This window comes from Barbus barbus, assembly GCF_936440315.1.
Source record: "Barbus barbus genome assembly, chromosome: 7".
Lineage (NCBI taxonomy): Eukaryota > Metazoa > Chordata > Actinopteri > Cypriniformes > Cyprinidae > Barbus > Barbus barbus.
In genome coordinates, this window is record NC_136735.1 from 11567153 (window position 1) to 11584673 (window position 17521).

Consider the following 17521-nt stretch of genomic DNA (forward strand, 5'->3'; position numbering starts at 1 on the left):
TGTGGAGCGATTCTTCTGCAGACAATGTGAAATCAAAATTGACTTGCACACTATTCTAAAGAACGAAATGTTTTCATCTAGTTCATTGCATTGCAATAGTTTTTCTGCCGATGTAAACAAATCTGCATTGTCAGGGCAAAATAACAACTAATAAAATCAAAGCCAGCTTTTCACTGTCTCTCTATATTTCCCCCCCCTAATTTTTTTTTTTAAATACAAAAATGTTGGAAGTTAAATGTGTTGCAAACTCTTCAATTTAACTGTGGCATGGGTGGTTTGGTGTGATCTATTTTTATAGTACCAATTCAATTTTTTTTTTTTTTTTTTGTATGCAGTGGTCGAATTGTAAAAACAATTCAGGTGGGATGGTGTGGTTGGCGGGGGGTGGCAGGGGTTGTGGTCCTGTGGCTAATTTTACACAATGGTTACAAAATTGGTATCATTTTTAAAAAGGTTTCTGTTTAATGAAAAATGACCCTTTATCATTTTTTTTTACTTCTGGGGCCTGAAATAGAGGAATTTTGGTCAATATGATAATTAATTAATATTTTGCTGAATGTGTTTTTGTGCTGGTACCTGGTTTAGGCTTGTGATGGATAAATAAATATGACAATAAAACTTCCAGTAGGTGGCAGCAAGTCCCTGTTTTAATAAATTACTTATTGAATCATTCATATCAAACGATTCGTTCAAAACAGCTGATTCAATAGAAACTAAACAAGTGAGACCATCTGAATGGAATCACTCGATTCGATCAAAAAATGATTCATTCACGGAATGAAACACCACGTTGCTATGCACTGTTGTATAAAACTAATAGCACATTTGTGCTCGCGGCCTAGGGCACATGTGCTAATATACAGAAAAGTACATTGCTTGTGGAATGAATATAAAAAGTAAAAACTTATACATTGGTATTTTTTGTTTCATTGCTGGAATTATAATGGCATTCTAACTGTATTCTAATGGACTTCATCGCACCATGAATGCTTTTTGGACTCTCAAGACGTGTTTTTTTTTTCAAAGTTGCATGTCAGCTCTCCTATCATCTCTGAGTCCCTCGCAGTCACGCATACATTTTGTCAAAAGTAATTATTTAAATTCTAATCAAGAAAAAATCACACATTCTTCTTTTTTCCACAATCTTCTTTTTAAAGAACTTCAGAAGTTGCACTTGAACCATTTTGCGCGAAAAATTACGAAATTGCTTCTGCTTGTGCACAGCTTGTTACAGTACCATGTTCTGATTGGCCAATCGCCGTTATTTAGTTCGAAAATGATCATAAGTAGAGAATTTTAACATTTCATGTGCATGAGTTTTACTTAATACACAAAATTGATCATCCAAAGGGGATGAGCATTTTAAAAGAGCATTTTGTTCGACCAGGGGGATGCCATTTTTTTTTAGTGCTCAATAAAATATTCTTGTTAATAATATTGAAAACAGTTGTGCTGCTTAACGTTTTTGTGGAAACCTTAATACTTTTTTCAAGACTCTTTGATGAATAGAAAGTTCAAAAGAACAATGTTTCTTTGAAATAGATTTTTTTTTGCAACAATGTAAAAGTCGTAAGTGTCACTTTTGATCGATTTATCGCATTCATGTTGAATAAAAGTATTAATTTCTTTCAAAATTCTTACAAACATCAAACTTCTGAATGGTAGTTCATGCAGTTCTTGTTTCAGTTCTTTGTGTTGCTTGATTTGCAACTTGGACAATGTACTTGAAAGTGATTGAAGCTGGTAAAAAGTGTGACTGTAGTCATCAGTTGGTCTCCATGCCTTAATTTGAATGTAGTTTTGGCACATGGCATGAGTGCGCTCACTTGCACTTGGCATCTGCTTTGTCTGCCTCTCTCTGAGGAGATAACGTATTCTGACTAAATCCGGTGGGTGGGGAGAAACAAAAGATTTTCTCTACAGCCTCTTTTGGCTGGGCTCCACTCTCTCTGAGAGAGTATCTTTGACCTTCACCTCGGGTCAGAGCTGCTCAGGGAGGCTGTATTGTTTTAGTGGTGGAGCGCTCGCTCACAATGCTTTTCAATCAGGAATGATATTTATGGTTGTCCTCGTGCTAGTAATTCAGGCAATGTCATTTTCATTCTTTCTGAATGGAAGTCTGGAATGGAATCTATCTGAAAATGGATTCTCAACGCACAGGAGGAGAGATGAGGTGGAAAGGAGATGCAACGTTGAGATCCAGCTGATAAGATAATGTATGAAATATTTTCCTCCATCCTCATGGGTAAACCTGATGGTCTTCACTTGGCGGCTTCCTCATGCACAATGCATACGTTGTTGACTTAAATACATTCTTACTATTGGTAACCCAGAGGCCAATGCTGTTTTGGAAGATGGTTTACTCTCTTTTGAGAAACTCCTCTGATGTTCCTCCTTCTAGGGAAGCATAATTAATTGCATTGTATTCAATTAAATAGACTGTTATATAACTATTTAAATTGTAGAATAAGTATGCACTGCATGCTTGAGCTCTGTGTCTTGAAATACGGTATCTTCACTGCAGAGCAGTTTGCTGTATATAAGCACTCATTCAGTTTCTGGAGGTGGTTTGAGTATGATTCATTTCCTATCCATAGTTTGGTTCCCAGTTATATTTATTATCTTAAACAAAAATATAAAATAAAATAAAAACAAATAAATAAAAATAATATTGAATTAAAAAATGTATATTAGTAGTATTAGTATCATTATTATTAGGAAATATTTTACTGTAAAGTTGTATTTAGATTGACAAGGTTCCAGAAATATAAATAAAAAAATTAAAAAATAAATAAATAAATACATAATATTGTGAATTAACTTTAACAGATCCTGTTCCTAACTAAACAAAAATTATTTTAACCCTATTTTATGTCCACATAAAGCATCTTTACACAGCCAAGTTAAGGCTGCTCTGTGCCAGTTCAAAATTCAGTATAAAGATAGAAATTTTGCAATAAAACCATTTTAAGGGGGGGAAGTCGTGGCCTAATGGTTAGAGAGTCGGATTTGTAATCCAAACTTTGAGGGTTTGAGTCTCGGGCTGGCAGGGATTGTAGGTGGGGGGAGTGAACGTCCAGCGCTCTCTCCACCCTCAATACCACGACTGAGGTGCCCTTGAGCAAGGCACCGAACCCCCAACTGCTCCCCGGGCGCTGCAGCATAAATGGCTGCCCACTGCTCCGGGTGTGTGTTCACTGCTGTGTGTGTGTTCACTGCTGTGTGTGTGCACGTTGGATGGGTTAAATGCAGAGCACGAATTCCGAGTATGGGTCACCATACTTGGCAGTATGTCACTTCACTTTTTAAATTATGCCTGTCCAACCGACCTCATCATCAAAATTTTTGATTGTATTGTAATTGTAGTGGAAATACATTTAAGCTACCTCTAGGGCATCATTAAACAGTCTAAGTAAAGACACCTAAATGCCACTTCAGAAATGGTTCTGTACCACCATTGCAGTACATTTGGCAATATAATGCAAATACAAGGACGAGATTGATTGGGTAACACTTTATAATAACGTCCAGTTATAAGTAATTTATAAGTGATTAGTTAATGATTAACTAATCATTTACAAAACATTCATAAGCGATTAATAAGTGATATGCTAACAATTTGTGTATGTTTTGTTAATTCATTTAAAAGTCATTTACAAGTAATTAGCTAAAGATGAACTAATCATTTACAAAACATGACTATGCATTCATAGATTATTAATAATTGATATGTTAATATTTTTATCTATGTTTTGTAGAATAAGTTTTGAATAATTTACAAGTGATTAGATGATGATTAACTAATCATTTACAAAACATAACTATACATTCACAAATGATTAAGTAATATGCTAACGATTTATAAATCTGTCATAAGTTATCTTTATAAATAGCATCATGAAATAATTAAACACATCCTTAATGGTTAATAGTTACTAGTTGATATATTATTAATCACTTATAAATCATTGAAATGTCAACATTGTACTATTATCTCAATAAACATTATAAATCATTTACAAAGCTTTCTGCATCCCCTAATCTAAAGTGTAAACTACTCATAGGTTGTAAATGTTTTACAAACCTTCCAGGTTACAGGTTGTTTGTGAATATATATATATATATATATATATATATATATATATATATATATTTACGCACACACGACTGGAAACCATAAAGTTTGTAAAACATTTACAACTGATGATTAGTTTACACTTTAGATTAGGGGATGCAGAAAGCTTTGTAAATGATTTATAATGTTTATTGAGATAATAGTACAATGTTGACATTTCAATGATCTATAAGTGATTAATAATATATTAACTATGAACTATTAACCATTAAGGATCTGTTTGATTATTTCATGATGCTATATTTAAAGATAACTTATGACAGATTTATAAATTGTTAGCATATACTTAATCATTTGTGAATGTATAGTTATGTTTTGTAAATGATTAGTTAATCATCATCTAATCACTTGTAAATGATTCAAAACTTATTCTACAAAACATAGATAAAAATATTAACATATCAATTATTAATAATCTATGAATGCATAGTCATGTTTTGTAAATGATTAGTTCATCATTAGCTAATTACTTGTAAATGACTTTTAAATGAATTAACAAAACATACACAAATTGTTAGCATATCACTTATTAATTGCTTATGAATGTTTTGTAAACGATTAGTTAATCATTAACTAATCACTTATAAATTACTTATAACTGGACGTTATTATAAAGTGTTACCCGATTGATTTCTCAAATTGATGTCTTGGCAGAAGTAGTATACATTTTAGATGTTTGTCATATTGAAGTTGAAAACAATAGCATGTTTTTTTGTTTTTTTTTACAAATCATAAGAATGACCTCCTTCCCTTCTGCAGTTTAATTAAAAATATTTTTGGTCAAGCTTCAGTTAATACCAAAGCATTAGATTGTTCCTACACCTGAGCAGTAGGCTTAGAGAACAGCCGGCAGAAATCTGAGCAGTATTGTTGTGTCCTTTTAATTATATGTGGCTAGATTCACTGGTGGGCCCTCTGAGCCAAGGAGATCACTTGTGGAACATTTAGTATTATTGATTACTGATAAAACACAACCGTAGAGGGCTATGGACCGTGGGGAAGGTCGGCACCAGTAGCTAGTGATGTATTTGAGATGGACTCTGGCTTTTATTGGACCTCATTTAAAGTTTTCAGGTCACTTACCACGCTTGGGGCCTTTAATATGCCATTGACAGTTTTATCATGCCCAGACCCTCAGCGGTTCCCCTTTCCGCTACACTAAGCAGTTGTTTTAAATAAAGGAATGTTTATTTATTTGGTTTACTGAAGTCAAAAAACTCATCATGTCTCCAGCCCGGCCGTGAGCAAGGTTTCACAGGTTTTGCAGGTTAAAGCGAGTCTGACTAAGGGTTAGATCTCACTGCATGGTTAGGTGCTTTTACACAGAGCTGTCAGTCTTTTCTCTACGCCACCTGCTTCAGCTCGGCATGACATGTCTCTCAAATTGGGCCTAGGGGGAGCTTAAGCACATGTGTCCCCATTCTTTCCTTCTGACTTCTCATCCCATAGGGCTTACTTCTGTCAGCACTTTTTCCTTTTTCTCATTTACGCTGTAGCAGATAGTCCCTGCCATGTGTGGCAAAACATCTGACATCTATAGAGATCTTTAATTAGTGACTGAATTCTCACAGTGCTGAATCACTCTGTGGTCAGTTGTCTAATTGAGCTGTCAAAGAACAATTCAGATGTGCTAAATGTAAGTTTAAATCTAGTAAATGAAGTGGTTTGGTCACATCTCAAGACAATTACTAGAAAGATGCTAAAAACATTCATAGTTGTTGTGACAGTTTGAAGTTCTTTTGGTGCATGGGATAAAGAAACTTTGCATGGTTAGTTGTTTTTTGGTTTTTAACCTTTTTGCACAAATTTTATCGCTGCTGCATGAGTTCTTTATTGCGCAGCTCTTTATCTCCAGATCTGCAGCAGTGATGCAAAGCATGCACCAAGTGCACAGGTGCACGTGGAAAGTTATGCACGTGATCTACTGACACAGAACAGCCAGACTCGCACCCTAGCCAATCCCAGCGCACCTCATCGCCTGAATACTAATCACACACCTGTTGCTCATTCACCATGTCACTACTTAAGCACTCACAGCACCTCACTCCAGTGTCCGGTCTCGACGAAACAGTGTGTACTCCTACCTAATTCAAGTGACTATTCCAAACGATATTCCCTGTACTTACCTCCTGTGTTTCCTCCAGAGTATTCCTCCAGATTGTTTCCCGCACAGACCTCATCCTCTCAATCATGTCCCCAAACAATTCCAAGTATGTTCCATGTCCATCGAAAGTCCCGTTGCAAAACAATCTGTCGACATACCCTCCTTTTACGCCCCCTTCAGCGACGTATTCTGCCCTAAGAGAGCTTCCAAGCTGCCTCCACACCAGCCATGGGACTGTGCTATTGATCTGCTTCCGGGTGAGTCAGTGCCTCGTGGGAAAATATACCAACTTTCCATCCCTGAACAGAAGGCCATGGAGGAGTATATATCGAAGAGGCTCTCCAACAAGGCTACATCCGCCCTTCGACATCCCCTGCTGCTTCAAGTTTCTTCTTCGTGGCTAAGAAGGATGTTGGTTTGTGGCCTTGTATTGATTAAATAAGATCACAGTCAAGTATCGTTATCCACTTCCCCTCGTCCCAGCGGCATTAGAACATCTCTGCGGAGCCCGAGTATTCACGAAGTTAGACCTCCGCAGCGCATATAACCTCATCCGGATACGTGAGGGGGACGAGTGGAAGATCGCCTTCGTGACACCTACTGGCCACTATGAGTACTGCGTGATGCCGTATGGGCTCGACAACGCCCCCTCCGTATTCCAGGATTTTATGCACTAGGTACTCTGGGAGTTTCTCCAAGGTGGTTCTCGTCTATATCAATGACATCCTCATTTTACTCCCGGAGCATGGCCAAACATCGCCACCACGTTGCGGAGGTCTTGCAATGCCTGAGGGAATACAATCTCTTCCTCAAGGCCGAAAAGTGCTCATTCCATCTACCCTCAGTGCAGTTCCTTGGTTATTACATCGACCAAAGCGGCATCGAGATGGACGAGGGGAAGGTCGCAGCCATCAAGAACTGGCCTCTACCTACCACGATTAAGGAACTCCAACTTTTCCTCTGCTTTTCCAACTTTTACAGGATTTATTTGTGGTTATTTTATCATCGCCAACCCACTTACAAATCTCCTGAAAAACAAGCCCAAATCACTGTCCTGGACACCATCCGCCACTGAGGCCTTCCACAAGCTCAAAGACTTCTTTATCAGTGCTCCACTCCTCGTCCATCCTGACCCTAACAAACCCTTCATCGTCGAGGTCGATGCCTCTACTACCGGAGTAGGAGCTGTATTATCTCAGCAGAAGGGGAATCCAGCCCGACTCCATCCATGCACCTTCTCCTGTAAACTTAGCCCGGTGGAGAAAAACTACGACATAGGCAATAGAGAACTCCTCGCTATAAAGCTTGCCCCGGAAGACTGGAGACACTGGTTGGAGGGTGCCCAACATCCCTTTACGGTTCTTACCGACCATAAAAACTTAGAATACCTTCGTGAGGCAAAGAGACTCAATCCATGCCAAGCCAGATGGGCTCTGTTTTTTACCCGCTTTAACTTCTCCATCTCATACCGACAAGGCTCCAAGAACATCAAAGCGGATGCTCTCTCCCGTCTCCACGCTCCAGAAGATACCAACGACCAACCAGAACCCATCATACCTCCGAAGTTGATTGTGAGCCCCATCAACTGGTCATCCAATTCTGTACCCTCCTCCAATGTCTCCAACAATGATCCGCCGGGCTGCCCTCCAGGACGTCAGTATGTCACCAGAACTCAACGCACTCCCCTCATTCACTCAGCTCACACTTCCTTGGGCACTGGCCACCCAGGGGCCAATGCAACCCTCTTGTTGCTAAAGACTGCTTCTGGTGGCCCAACATGGCTCGGGATGTACGAAGGTTCGTTCAAGGATGTTCGGACTGCACCATCTCCAAGAGCCCTCGCCATCTACCATCTGGCAAGCTCCACCCGCTGCCCGTTCCGAATCACCCCTGGTCACACCTAGGAGTGGATTTCATCACCGATCTTCCACCCTCCACCGGTAATAAATGTATACGGGTGACAGTAGACCGATTCTCGAAGTCCTGTCATCTCCTATGGCTATGGAGACTGCTTAGCTCCTATTTAACCATGTGTTCCGATATTATGGAATCCCAGAAGATATTGTATCGGACCGTGGACCTCAATTCATCTCCTGGGTATGGAAGGCATTCTTCTCCCTCCTATGTGTGTCAGTCAGTCTCTCCTCGGGCTACCACCCGCAAACGAACGGGCAGACGGAGAGAAAGATCCAGGAGATTGGTCGCTTCTTACGAACCTTCTGTTACGGCCACCAGAAGTCTTGGAACCAGTTCCTGGGCTGGGCCGAGTACGCTCAGAACTCCCTTTGTCAGCCGTCTACTGGACTTGCCCCTTTTCAGTGCGTACTCTGTTACCAGCCCCCACTCTTCCCATGGTCTGGCGACCCATCTGATGTACCATCTGTTGATTACTGGTTCAGAGAGAGCAAGAGGGTCTGGGACGCAGCTCACCACTAACTGCAGAGAGCTATACGCCACTGCAGGATAACAGCCGACCTTAGACGATCCACTGTTCCCTCCTATCAACCGGGTCAAAAGGTTTGGTTATCAACAAGAGACATACGGATGCGTACACCCTGCAGAAAGCTCAGTCCCTGATACATTGGCCTCTTTACCATCAAGAAGCAGATCAATCCTGTTACCTACCAACAAGAGTTACCGTCTCACTACAGAATTCATCCCACGTTCCATGTGTCACTCCTCAAGCCTCACTATCCCTCTGTTCATATCTCCACAGATCCCAATCAGGTCGAGGAACCCCCCCCTTCCGTTGATCCTGGATGACGGAATGGCCTACAAGGTCAAGGAGATCTTGGACTCCCGACGCCGTGGTAGTAATCTAGAGTATCTGGTGGACTTGGATGGGTATGGCCCAGAAGAACGTTCCTGGGTGCACAGGAATGACATCCTTGATCCCAACCTTCTAGACACACATCCCGGACGCCCTGCACCGAGGACGAGGTCGACCACCACGAGGGTACTGACACAGAACAGCCAGACTCGCACCCTAGCCAATCCCAGCGCACCTCATCACCTGAATACTAATCACACACACCTGTTGCTCATTCACCATGCCACTACTTAAGCACTCACAGGACCTCACTCCAGTGTCCGGTCTCGACAAAACATTGTGGACTCCTACCTGATTCAAGTGACTATTCCAAACGATATCTTGATTGAATTATTCCCTGTACTTACCTCCTGTGTTTCCTCCAGAGTATTCCTCCTCGTCTTCGTCTTCCCTCTCCTAGATCTCTGTCTTCCGGAACTCGGCACTCGAGTGCTCATCTCAACCTGTAAGACAAACCTTGACTTCACCAACCTCATCCAGCAACCGAAGTATCCTTGTTCATATTACTCACCTGCTGTGTGTGCTTAAATAAATCTAATAACTAACATCTTCGTGTCTGAGTATCCTTCCGTAACATCTACTGACAATGTGCAAATTAAAGAATTTCCTAAATGGTTCTAACGACCAATGCAATCTATCAGGAGTAGAGCAAATTAGTCACTGTTACAGCCATGTGAAGCACAAAATGTGTTAAGGCATGTTTTATGCCTTTTTAATAGCCTTCTCTCACAGCAGCTGGAATAATTAAATTTATCATTTTGATGTCAGATTGTAATCCAGAAAGGTCCATACGACAATCGTCAGTGACAGCTGGAGATTCACCAGTAGTCTACACGTAATGCTAATACACACACTAAATACACGTAGTCATGGTGCTGATGTTGTTAACAAACATTTTGAACCAAGTGCTGTATAACACTAATAATTTGCATGGTTTGATCACCATTGGTAGTGCAATGTATTGTAATGCTTTTTTTTCCCAGTTTGTCAGAACAAAAGTGGTAGACATGTTACTAACTTGTTCAGGTGACATTATCTGGAGAAAATTCTTATTTGGGTCATATTTCCAAGATTTAGAATCCGTGATTCCAAAGTAGAGTGAATATCCACATCGGTGTGGTGACTTACAGCCACACATACTCCTCAAAACATTAGATTTAGATTAGATGCACAACCCACATAAACATGATAATGCAAATAACTGCAAATGCAGGTTTCAAACAGAAATGACAACAAAGATGCAAAGCTTACGGACTGCAGCTTTAAATACTTTCCTCACATACATTGTGCATCTGAAAGAGATATTCCTACAAACACATATACAGTAAGGTCAGCCGAAAAAAAAAAAAAAAAAACTGTTCTCACTTTTTGATCGATAATGTTTCACTGTGTTACTTTAGTAAATCCTGGCAGTAGTTTTTGAGACCAAAAGAAAGTTTGCATTGGCGCAAGCTGTTAGTAAATCCTAAATGTTCTAGCTGATTGATTATACTTTTCTAAAGGCCAATGCCACTTTTAAAGAGGCCATTTTACATGACTTGATTCAGTTTTCCCCAATGCACTTGTTGCAGGTCAAGTACTGTAATTTGATACTCAATTCAAACTGTTTCAACTTTGACCTTGTTTGCCATTGAGCTTTTAAATCGCAAGCATTAATTACCAAACAATTTGCATGATTATGAGGCCTATTGTGACGTTCAAATAATAATGATCATATGCTATTCTGTGTGAATTAATAAATAGTGCAACAGAAAGGCTACTTTACTATCAATAAGGATGGTTGGCTTGGTGTTACTTTTTGTAGATTTTGTTACTTGTCTTTTCCTTTGATTGTCGAGAAAAAAAAGTGGTGTGAACACTCTCCGTTACCAGTTCATGTAATACCCTGTTGCTTTCCAGCACAGGGGGATCTTACACTTTTGTCTGTTAGATGGCATCTTTTCTTCCACTTGACATCCTTTGCTGTTAGTAACCATGATCATTTTGGCATGGACACCTGAAACACAGTCTTAGGAATCTTCATGGGGAAATAATGAGCTTTTTCCCTTCCAGCCAAATCCTCCATCATGTAAAGGCATTGTGAAGTTGTCGGTAGAGAGCGCCCATGTGAGTTATTTTATGATTGTATATAACATTAAAAATATATAAAATATTACAAAAAAAACTGTTTTAATATATTTGAATTATTTGAATAGTTTTTATTTGAATAGGTTTTAATATGAAATTTATTCCTGAGATAGCGAAGTTTCTCAGCACAGAACAGCACTTGTTAAAGTATTTTTATAACTTATATAATAGTTTCAGTTAAAAAAAAAAAAAAATATATATATATATATATATATATATTGTATATGCATATGTATACTGTATATGTATATACCGTATGTGTCTGTGTGTGTGTGTGTGTGTGTGTGTATGTATATGTATGTATATATATATATATATATATATATATATATATATATATATATATATATATATATATATATATATATATATGGCTTTGTAACAAACAAACAAAAATAAAATAAAATAAAAAGCAAGTTTGCTAGGTTCAAAATCCTATAGTTTTGATTTGTTTAGCAAACTTTTTTCTTTTTTTTTCACCTGGACCTTTTGTTGATGGCTTTGACAGGACTGTGGGTGTCTCCATGGAAACCCAGTCTCTGTCTGCTGATAAAGCTCCAGGAGTGGAGTGTGTCTCCAGAGTTGTCAGATGGACTTGGACGACTTTCCATGAGTTGCAGTTGTGGTAACATTTGAATCAGTATGTCTCTGTCTGTCTGACTCTTAAATATTATATCTTAAAACTTGGCCATATTTCACACAAAAAGTAAAAAAGTGGGATACTTCTTATTAAAGAGAATAATATCAGTCCCTTTGGGGGCTCATAACAATTTCTGTTTTTGTTTTGTTTTTTTTTCTTCAGCTTGGCCCAGTCGTTAACTTTTTTTTTTTCTTGTGATGAAAATGCTCATTTTGATTGTCAGCTTTGATGGAATGAAATATCATAAAATGAGGTGATTGGTGATGAGTTTTTGGCTCAAGGTCTGCATATAAAGTCACACCAGAGGTGTTCAGCTGGGATCAGGACATGGCTTTCTGCAGACCAGTCAAGTTCTTCCACACTGACTGAATCAATCATGTCTTTTTGAACCGTGCCTTATACACAGAAGCACTGTCATGTTAGAATAGAAAAGGGTCCTGTCCAAACTGTTGCTATAAAATTAGAAGCACACAATTCCCTAGAATATCATTATATGCTTTAACATTAAGATTTGTATTCATGGAAATTACTAAAGTAGTCAAACCTGTTCATTAGAAGGGGGTGACCCAATACTTTTGGCAATATAGTGTATATGTAAATTAAAAGCGATCAGCTTTCATCATCACTATTGACCAGATCATGATAACGATGGAAGCCGGCTCAGCCGCTAGTGCAATGGCTAAATCAATGCCCTAGGCTCAGAAAGATAGACTTACATAGAACAAGGAAGGAGGTGGTGTTCACACAGAAATCCAATCTTGATTGCCTTTCTATTGCTACCATATTTTACACTTTTGTTGTCATAATACTATTAAAAACTTCCCCACTGTCCTTACGAAACGACTGTAGTGGGAGTGTTGTGGTGTTTTATTGTTCTCACATTATTATAGAACAGAGAATACCAGACCTGAGGTTCATTTATAAATGTTAGTGCTCCATTTGTCTTGCTGATGCTGTTATTGACACTGACAGTGTTATTCAAGAGAAGGTAAGTCTCGTCGGGGTTTGATTGTGTGGTTATGAGTGATACTAGTGTCAGGGAATTCCCTCACTGGAGCACTGAACTCCTTTACAGAAAAACAGGATTGTTCAGTAAATTGTGAATCTGATGCACCAGGATTGAAGGATTAAAGTATATATACCCAGTAATTATATTTTATTATTTACTATTGTCATTATTCTTTATTTATTAGTTGTTCCAAACCTGCATGTAATTTTTACTAAATTTATTTATTTTCCCTGTGTAGCACAAAAAGTGAATTTTTAAAGAATATATTGACTTTTAAAAAATAAATAAATATTATGCAAGAGAATATCAAGACCATAAAAAGCATCATAACATCATTCTAAAACTTTTGTGTTTTTCTTTTTTTCTGAGATGACTAGTCAAATCATTCTATTCATGAATAAATCAGCCAGCAGGTGGTGATGATTCATTCAAAACCGTGATTCATTTAGCAATGAAACACTGCTATGTGACAAGCCCTAATAAATACCATGATGGTGATTGTAGTAATCATGTACCATGGTATTTAGATGGACAACCATCTTAAATACTTGATTTTGATTGGTCAGTAGCAGCATTCTGCAGTTATGTTTTTATAGTCTGAGGCAACTGATTCCCAACACAGCAGTCATAGTTTCTTACCAGAATCTTTCATCTTTTCTTCACGCCGAGGCCTTGCCGGAATTTGCTTTGTGATAATGATAGTCTTGACTGTATATTTATCCCTAATGCATCATCTGAACTTTTTGAACTCTGTTTAGTGGAGAGTGTTGGATTGAATACCATTTCTCTCGTTTCTGTAATGAAGCGTTATGCAACATTTGCTGGCAGTATTTACTGTAATACCTTATATTAGCTTTTCCTTGCAAAGTCATTTCAGTCTTTTGTCCCAGTGTCAGTTTTTTCATTATCATTAGCCCAGTCTAAGATGAATTTGTTTGAGATCACTTACTATGTTCTCCTTTAAAAGTCAGCTATGCTTTGTTTTGATTAAACCTCTTTTAATGTAATCCAGTATTATTCTTTGCATCGGCTTTGGGAATAACTGTGATAAATGTTCAGGCAAATGGGGTCTTAAGCTTTATCAGCTGTATAGGCTGAGTTTGGACAAGGAACTGGAGTTAGTCCTTTGTTGTACTATGGTAATTACTTTGCGTGGGTGTCCTTGAAAATACATTACCCTGGGAGAACGGTCCCAGCAGAGCCCTGCAGCAGAAAGTGAAAACCAGCACTGTTTTATGGGCCCTTTGAGAGCTTAAAGCTTGACTATTGAATGAGTCACTATACATCACATAAAATGTTTCTTAACTGCACAATGTGTAGATCTAATCATGTAGACAAATTTGGTAAATTGCCAGAAATGTCTGCAATGCAAATAATCTTTTCTGTCAAAGTAGATAGGCAGTGTTATTTTCACACTGTCCAAATGCACGCTTGTACTTAATAAGGGGAATTTGAGAATTTTGATTATGTGGTGCAGTGTTATAAAATAAGAAAATAAGACTTGCACTTGTGCACTTGACGCTCAAGACTTCAGACAAAGTCAGACTCTTTTTGCAATTCAGGCATGAGATGCATTTTGCTGCTTGTCTTGAATACATTTTAACAACCCTGATGCAAAAGGTAAATTGTATAAATATCCATTGAGAAAAGTGGCGACACCATAGTACAGTGATGATGTCTGATGGTAATACCTTTCAGATATTATATAAATATCCTGTTAATGGTTATACTATTCAGGTTCAATTTATATATTTATTAATTGATTGATTGATTGATCAAATGATTTATCGATTGATTGACTAATTATGTTTTGAAAGAAATTAATACTTTTATTTAGCAAGGACACAGTAGATTGATTTCAAAAATTTGAATTTATCAAATGTTTCTTGAGCACCAAATCAGAAAATTTCTTCAAAATATCAAAATATTGCTTCACATTATTTCTTTAAACAAACACAAAAACAAAGAAACAAAGTTTATCTTTAATGCTAGAGGTAATTTTTTTTTTACATTTTCCCCATCACACCATCAGACACATTGATACATCAACTACCCATATAACCATTCAGAGGTTTAGATTTGACATTGAGTTTGTGTTATGACGATAATTCCTGTTTGATTTTTAATGGGAAGATTTAAGGGGACACTTGGGGTCTGTTCACACAGGCATGTCCTTGCGAATGACTGCATTTTGTTATTATTGGTCTATGTGTGTGTACTGTAGAGGGATGTTTTTGATTGTTGTGAGCACCCCCTTACCTGTTCATAATTCTTAAAGCAACAAACAAACCTGGCACTTTTCTGACTCATTGGTTTGGAAATAAACAAACTTAGGCTCGATCATGCTTGTGTTCATCATTAAATGTGCCAAATGACCTACGTTGACAGACCTGCTTTAGCCTACTTATGCAGCTCAATCCAAATGTGATAAAAACAAGTCTTTTGCACGTCTTCATCTATGACTCTTCTCGTCCACAGGTGACCACCCTGGTCAACACTAGTAACAAAGGTCCATCCAGTAAGAAAAAGGGACGCTCCAAGAAAGCTCACGTGCTGGCTGTGTCCGTGGAGCAGGCGACCCAGAACTTTCTAGAAAAGGGCGAGCAGATTGCTAAGGACAGCCAGGACCTGAAGGAGGAGCTTATCGCAGCTGTAGAGGACGTTCGCAAGCAAGGTGAGCAGCTTATCACCCTGGGGTACTGTCCCAAACAAAATCTGCTGCTTATTTGTTCCAACGTTTGTTCCATTATTGCGCTCCTATTTTAGCGCGCATGCGCGCAGCAACGCTCGTCCACTTGAGTAAGCCCACTCCTGACAGCAAAATGGATATATTTGAATGACTTTCTAACATTTCACAGATGAGAAATATACTCGTGACATGTCAGTTATGCACTGAGGAAAACAAAACGTCTCAAATGCATTAAACAGCACAAATATATTCACTGTTTGCCATGGTGCATTGATCCATGATCGACATTAAGGGCTGCTTCAGAAAAAGCGTGCACAAATTAGTTAGATTGTGTGAACTTACGTTGTCATTTATAACTGCTTTAGTACCGATTGATTTGTTAGGTTCTTTCAAGTCAGGTTTTGGACTTTAATCTCTGCTTTTCCTCAGGTCTCCGCAGTGTTGTTGTGATTCGTCATATTCACGCGCAGCGGTGATGAGAGAACGTGCTTGAGAAACAGTTTCGAGAGAAATCAATCTACATATAAAATATTGGTCACTTTCTAAACAATAAAAAGTAGCGCATCCGCTAGTAATTATATATATATATATATATATATATAAATAAATCAGTTTTTACCGATGCAAATATGTTAGCAATGATGCATCGCGATACAAATGCCAACTTGTATCCGATGCACACTTTTTAAACCGATGCATTGCATCGTTAACTTTTTTTGCTGATGCACCGAGCGAATCAGGGAATCTTCCCATCCCTACAATGAATGGCATAGTGGCCAAAGCTCTGTCTATTAGTCATGTTTGGCTTCTTGAGAGAGTAGAAAATAATTTTAGGGTCATGTGGGAACCAATGAGACACATTATCTGTCACATTATCTGACCCTAAAAGACATTAATGTGCCAATTTGCAGAGTGCTGTGGGCTTTTAGCCCATGTACTGCAGTTTGCAGACAGCTAAGCTAAAGTTTTCTTTTCCTTTTTCACCTATAAGTCCTGCCTATTATATGCACAGCCCTTATCTGGCAGCACATTACACACACTCTCTCTCTCTCTCTCTCTCACACACCAAGTTTTCTCTCCTTTATTTTATTTTATGATCGTTCCCATACACACTGTCCCTTTCCAGCAATTGCATGCTCATTGGTTTGGACTGAAGTTAGTGTTTGCTCAGCCAAATTACCTCTATGAAAATGGCAAACAGTTATTGATGGCGTTTAACAGAGCATTCATCATCCCATAAAAACAACTGAAGAGCAATTATGAGGTTGCAGAGAAGAGAAAAAAGACTTTTAAACCCCAAAAGCTGAAATGTATTAGCTGTCATTGTATCATATTAATAATCTGTTTTCTCTTTTTGTGGTTTGTTTTGAGGACACTTTGATGAGGTAATGAATCTGCAATCCTTATTTAATTTGTTTAGTTTGGTGGTAAATTACTTGCTAATACAATATTAATGGGAGTCTGGGGTGATTTTCGGTCTCTTTCTGGGACTTTAAATATGAACTAATTCAGAAGAAAACAAAGAAGAAAATCAGTGTATGAGGACCATACAACAATTCTTTTTACAGTTCTCACAGTCATGGGGAACCTGGAAATATTGGGGAATTTTAAAATAAGGATTTCCAGGCCTGTAAAATTAATGGAAATATAATAATATAATTGTCAGGATTTGCTGGATTTGCTGCTTCTGTGAGGAACGAGGATAATTACGAACATCCAAGGGTAACACAGGGCAGGCAGGAACACACACGTAGCACAAAATCGACGTTTAACACTGCACACCAAACAAAGGCCAGAATGCACTTTAAATGCTCAACTAAATGAGGGATAAATGAAACACAGCTGAATTCAATGAGCACAATCAAACACAAAGGAAAACTGAGTCACATGGGGAGCACATGGGGAGCAAAACACAACAAAACACAAAAACAGTCCATGGGTATGACAATAACATTATACTACTGTTTTTTTTTTGGTTTGTTTTTTT

General features: G+C 38.3%; 1 protein-coding gene across 1 annotated transcript in view; it reads left to right on the top strand.

Moving 5' to 3' along the window:
• The window catches only part of LOC306872021 (catenin alpha-2), a 471996-nt gene that overhangs the window by 83519 nt on the left and 370956 nt on the right, over positions 1–17521 (top strand). The window contains exon 3 of the mRNA XM_079420336.1: positions 15324–15519. Coding sequence (XP_079276462.1) covers positions 15324–15519 — 196 coding nt within the window. The remainder of the gene's footprint in view (positions 1–15323; positions 15520–17521) is intronic.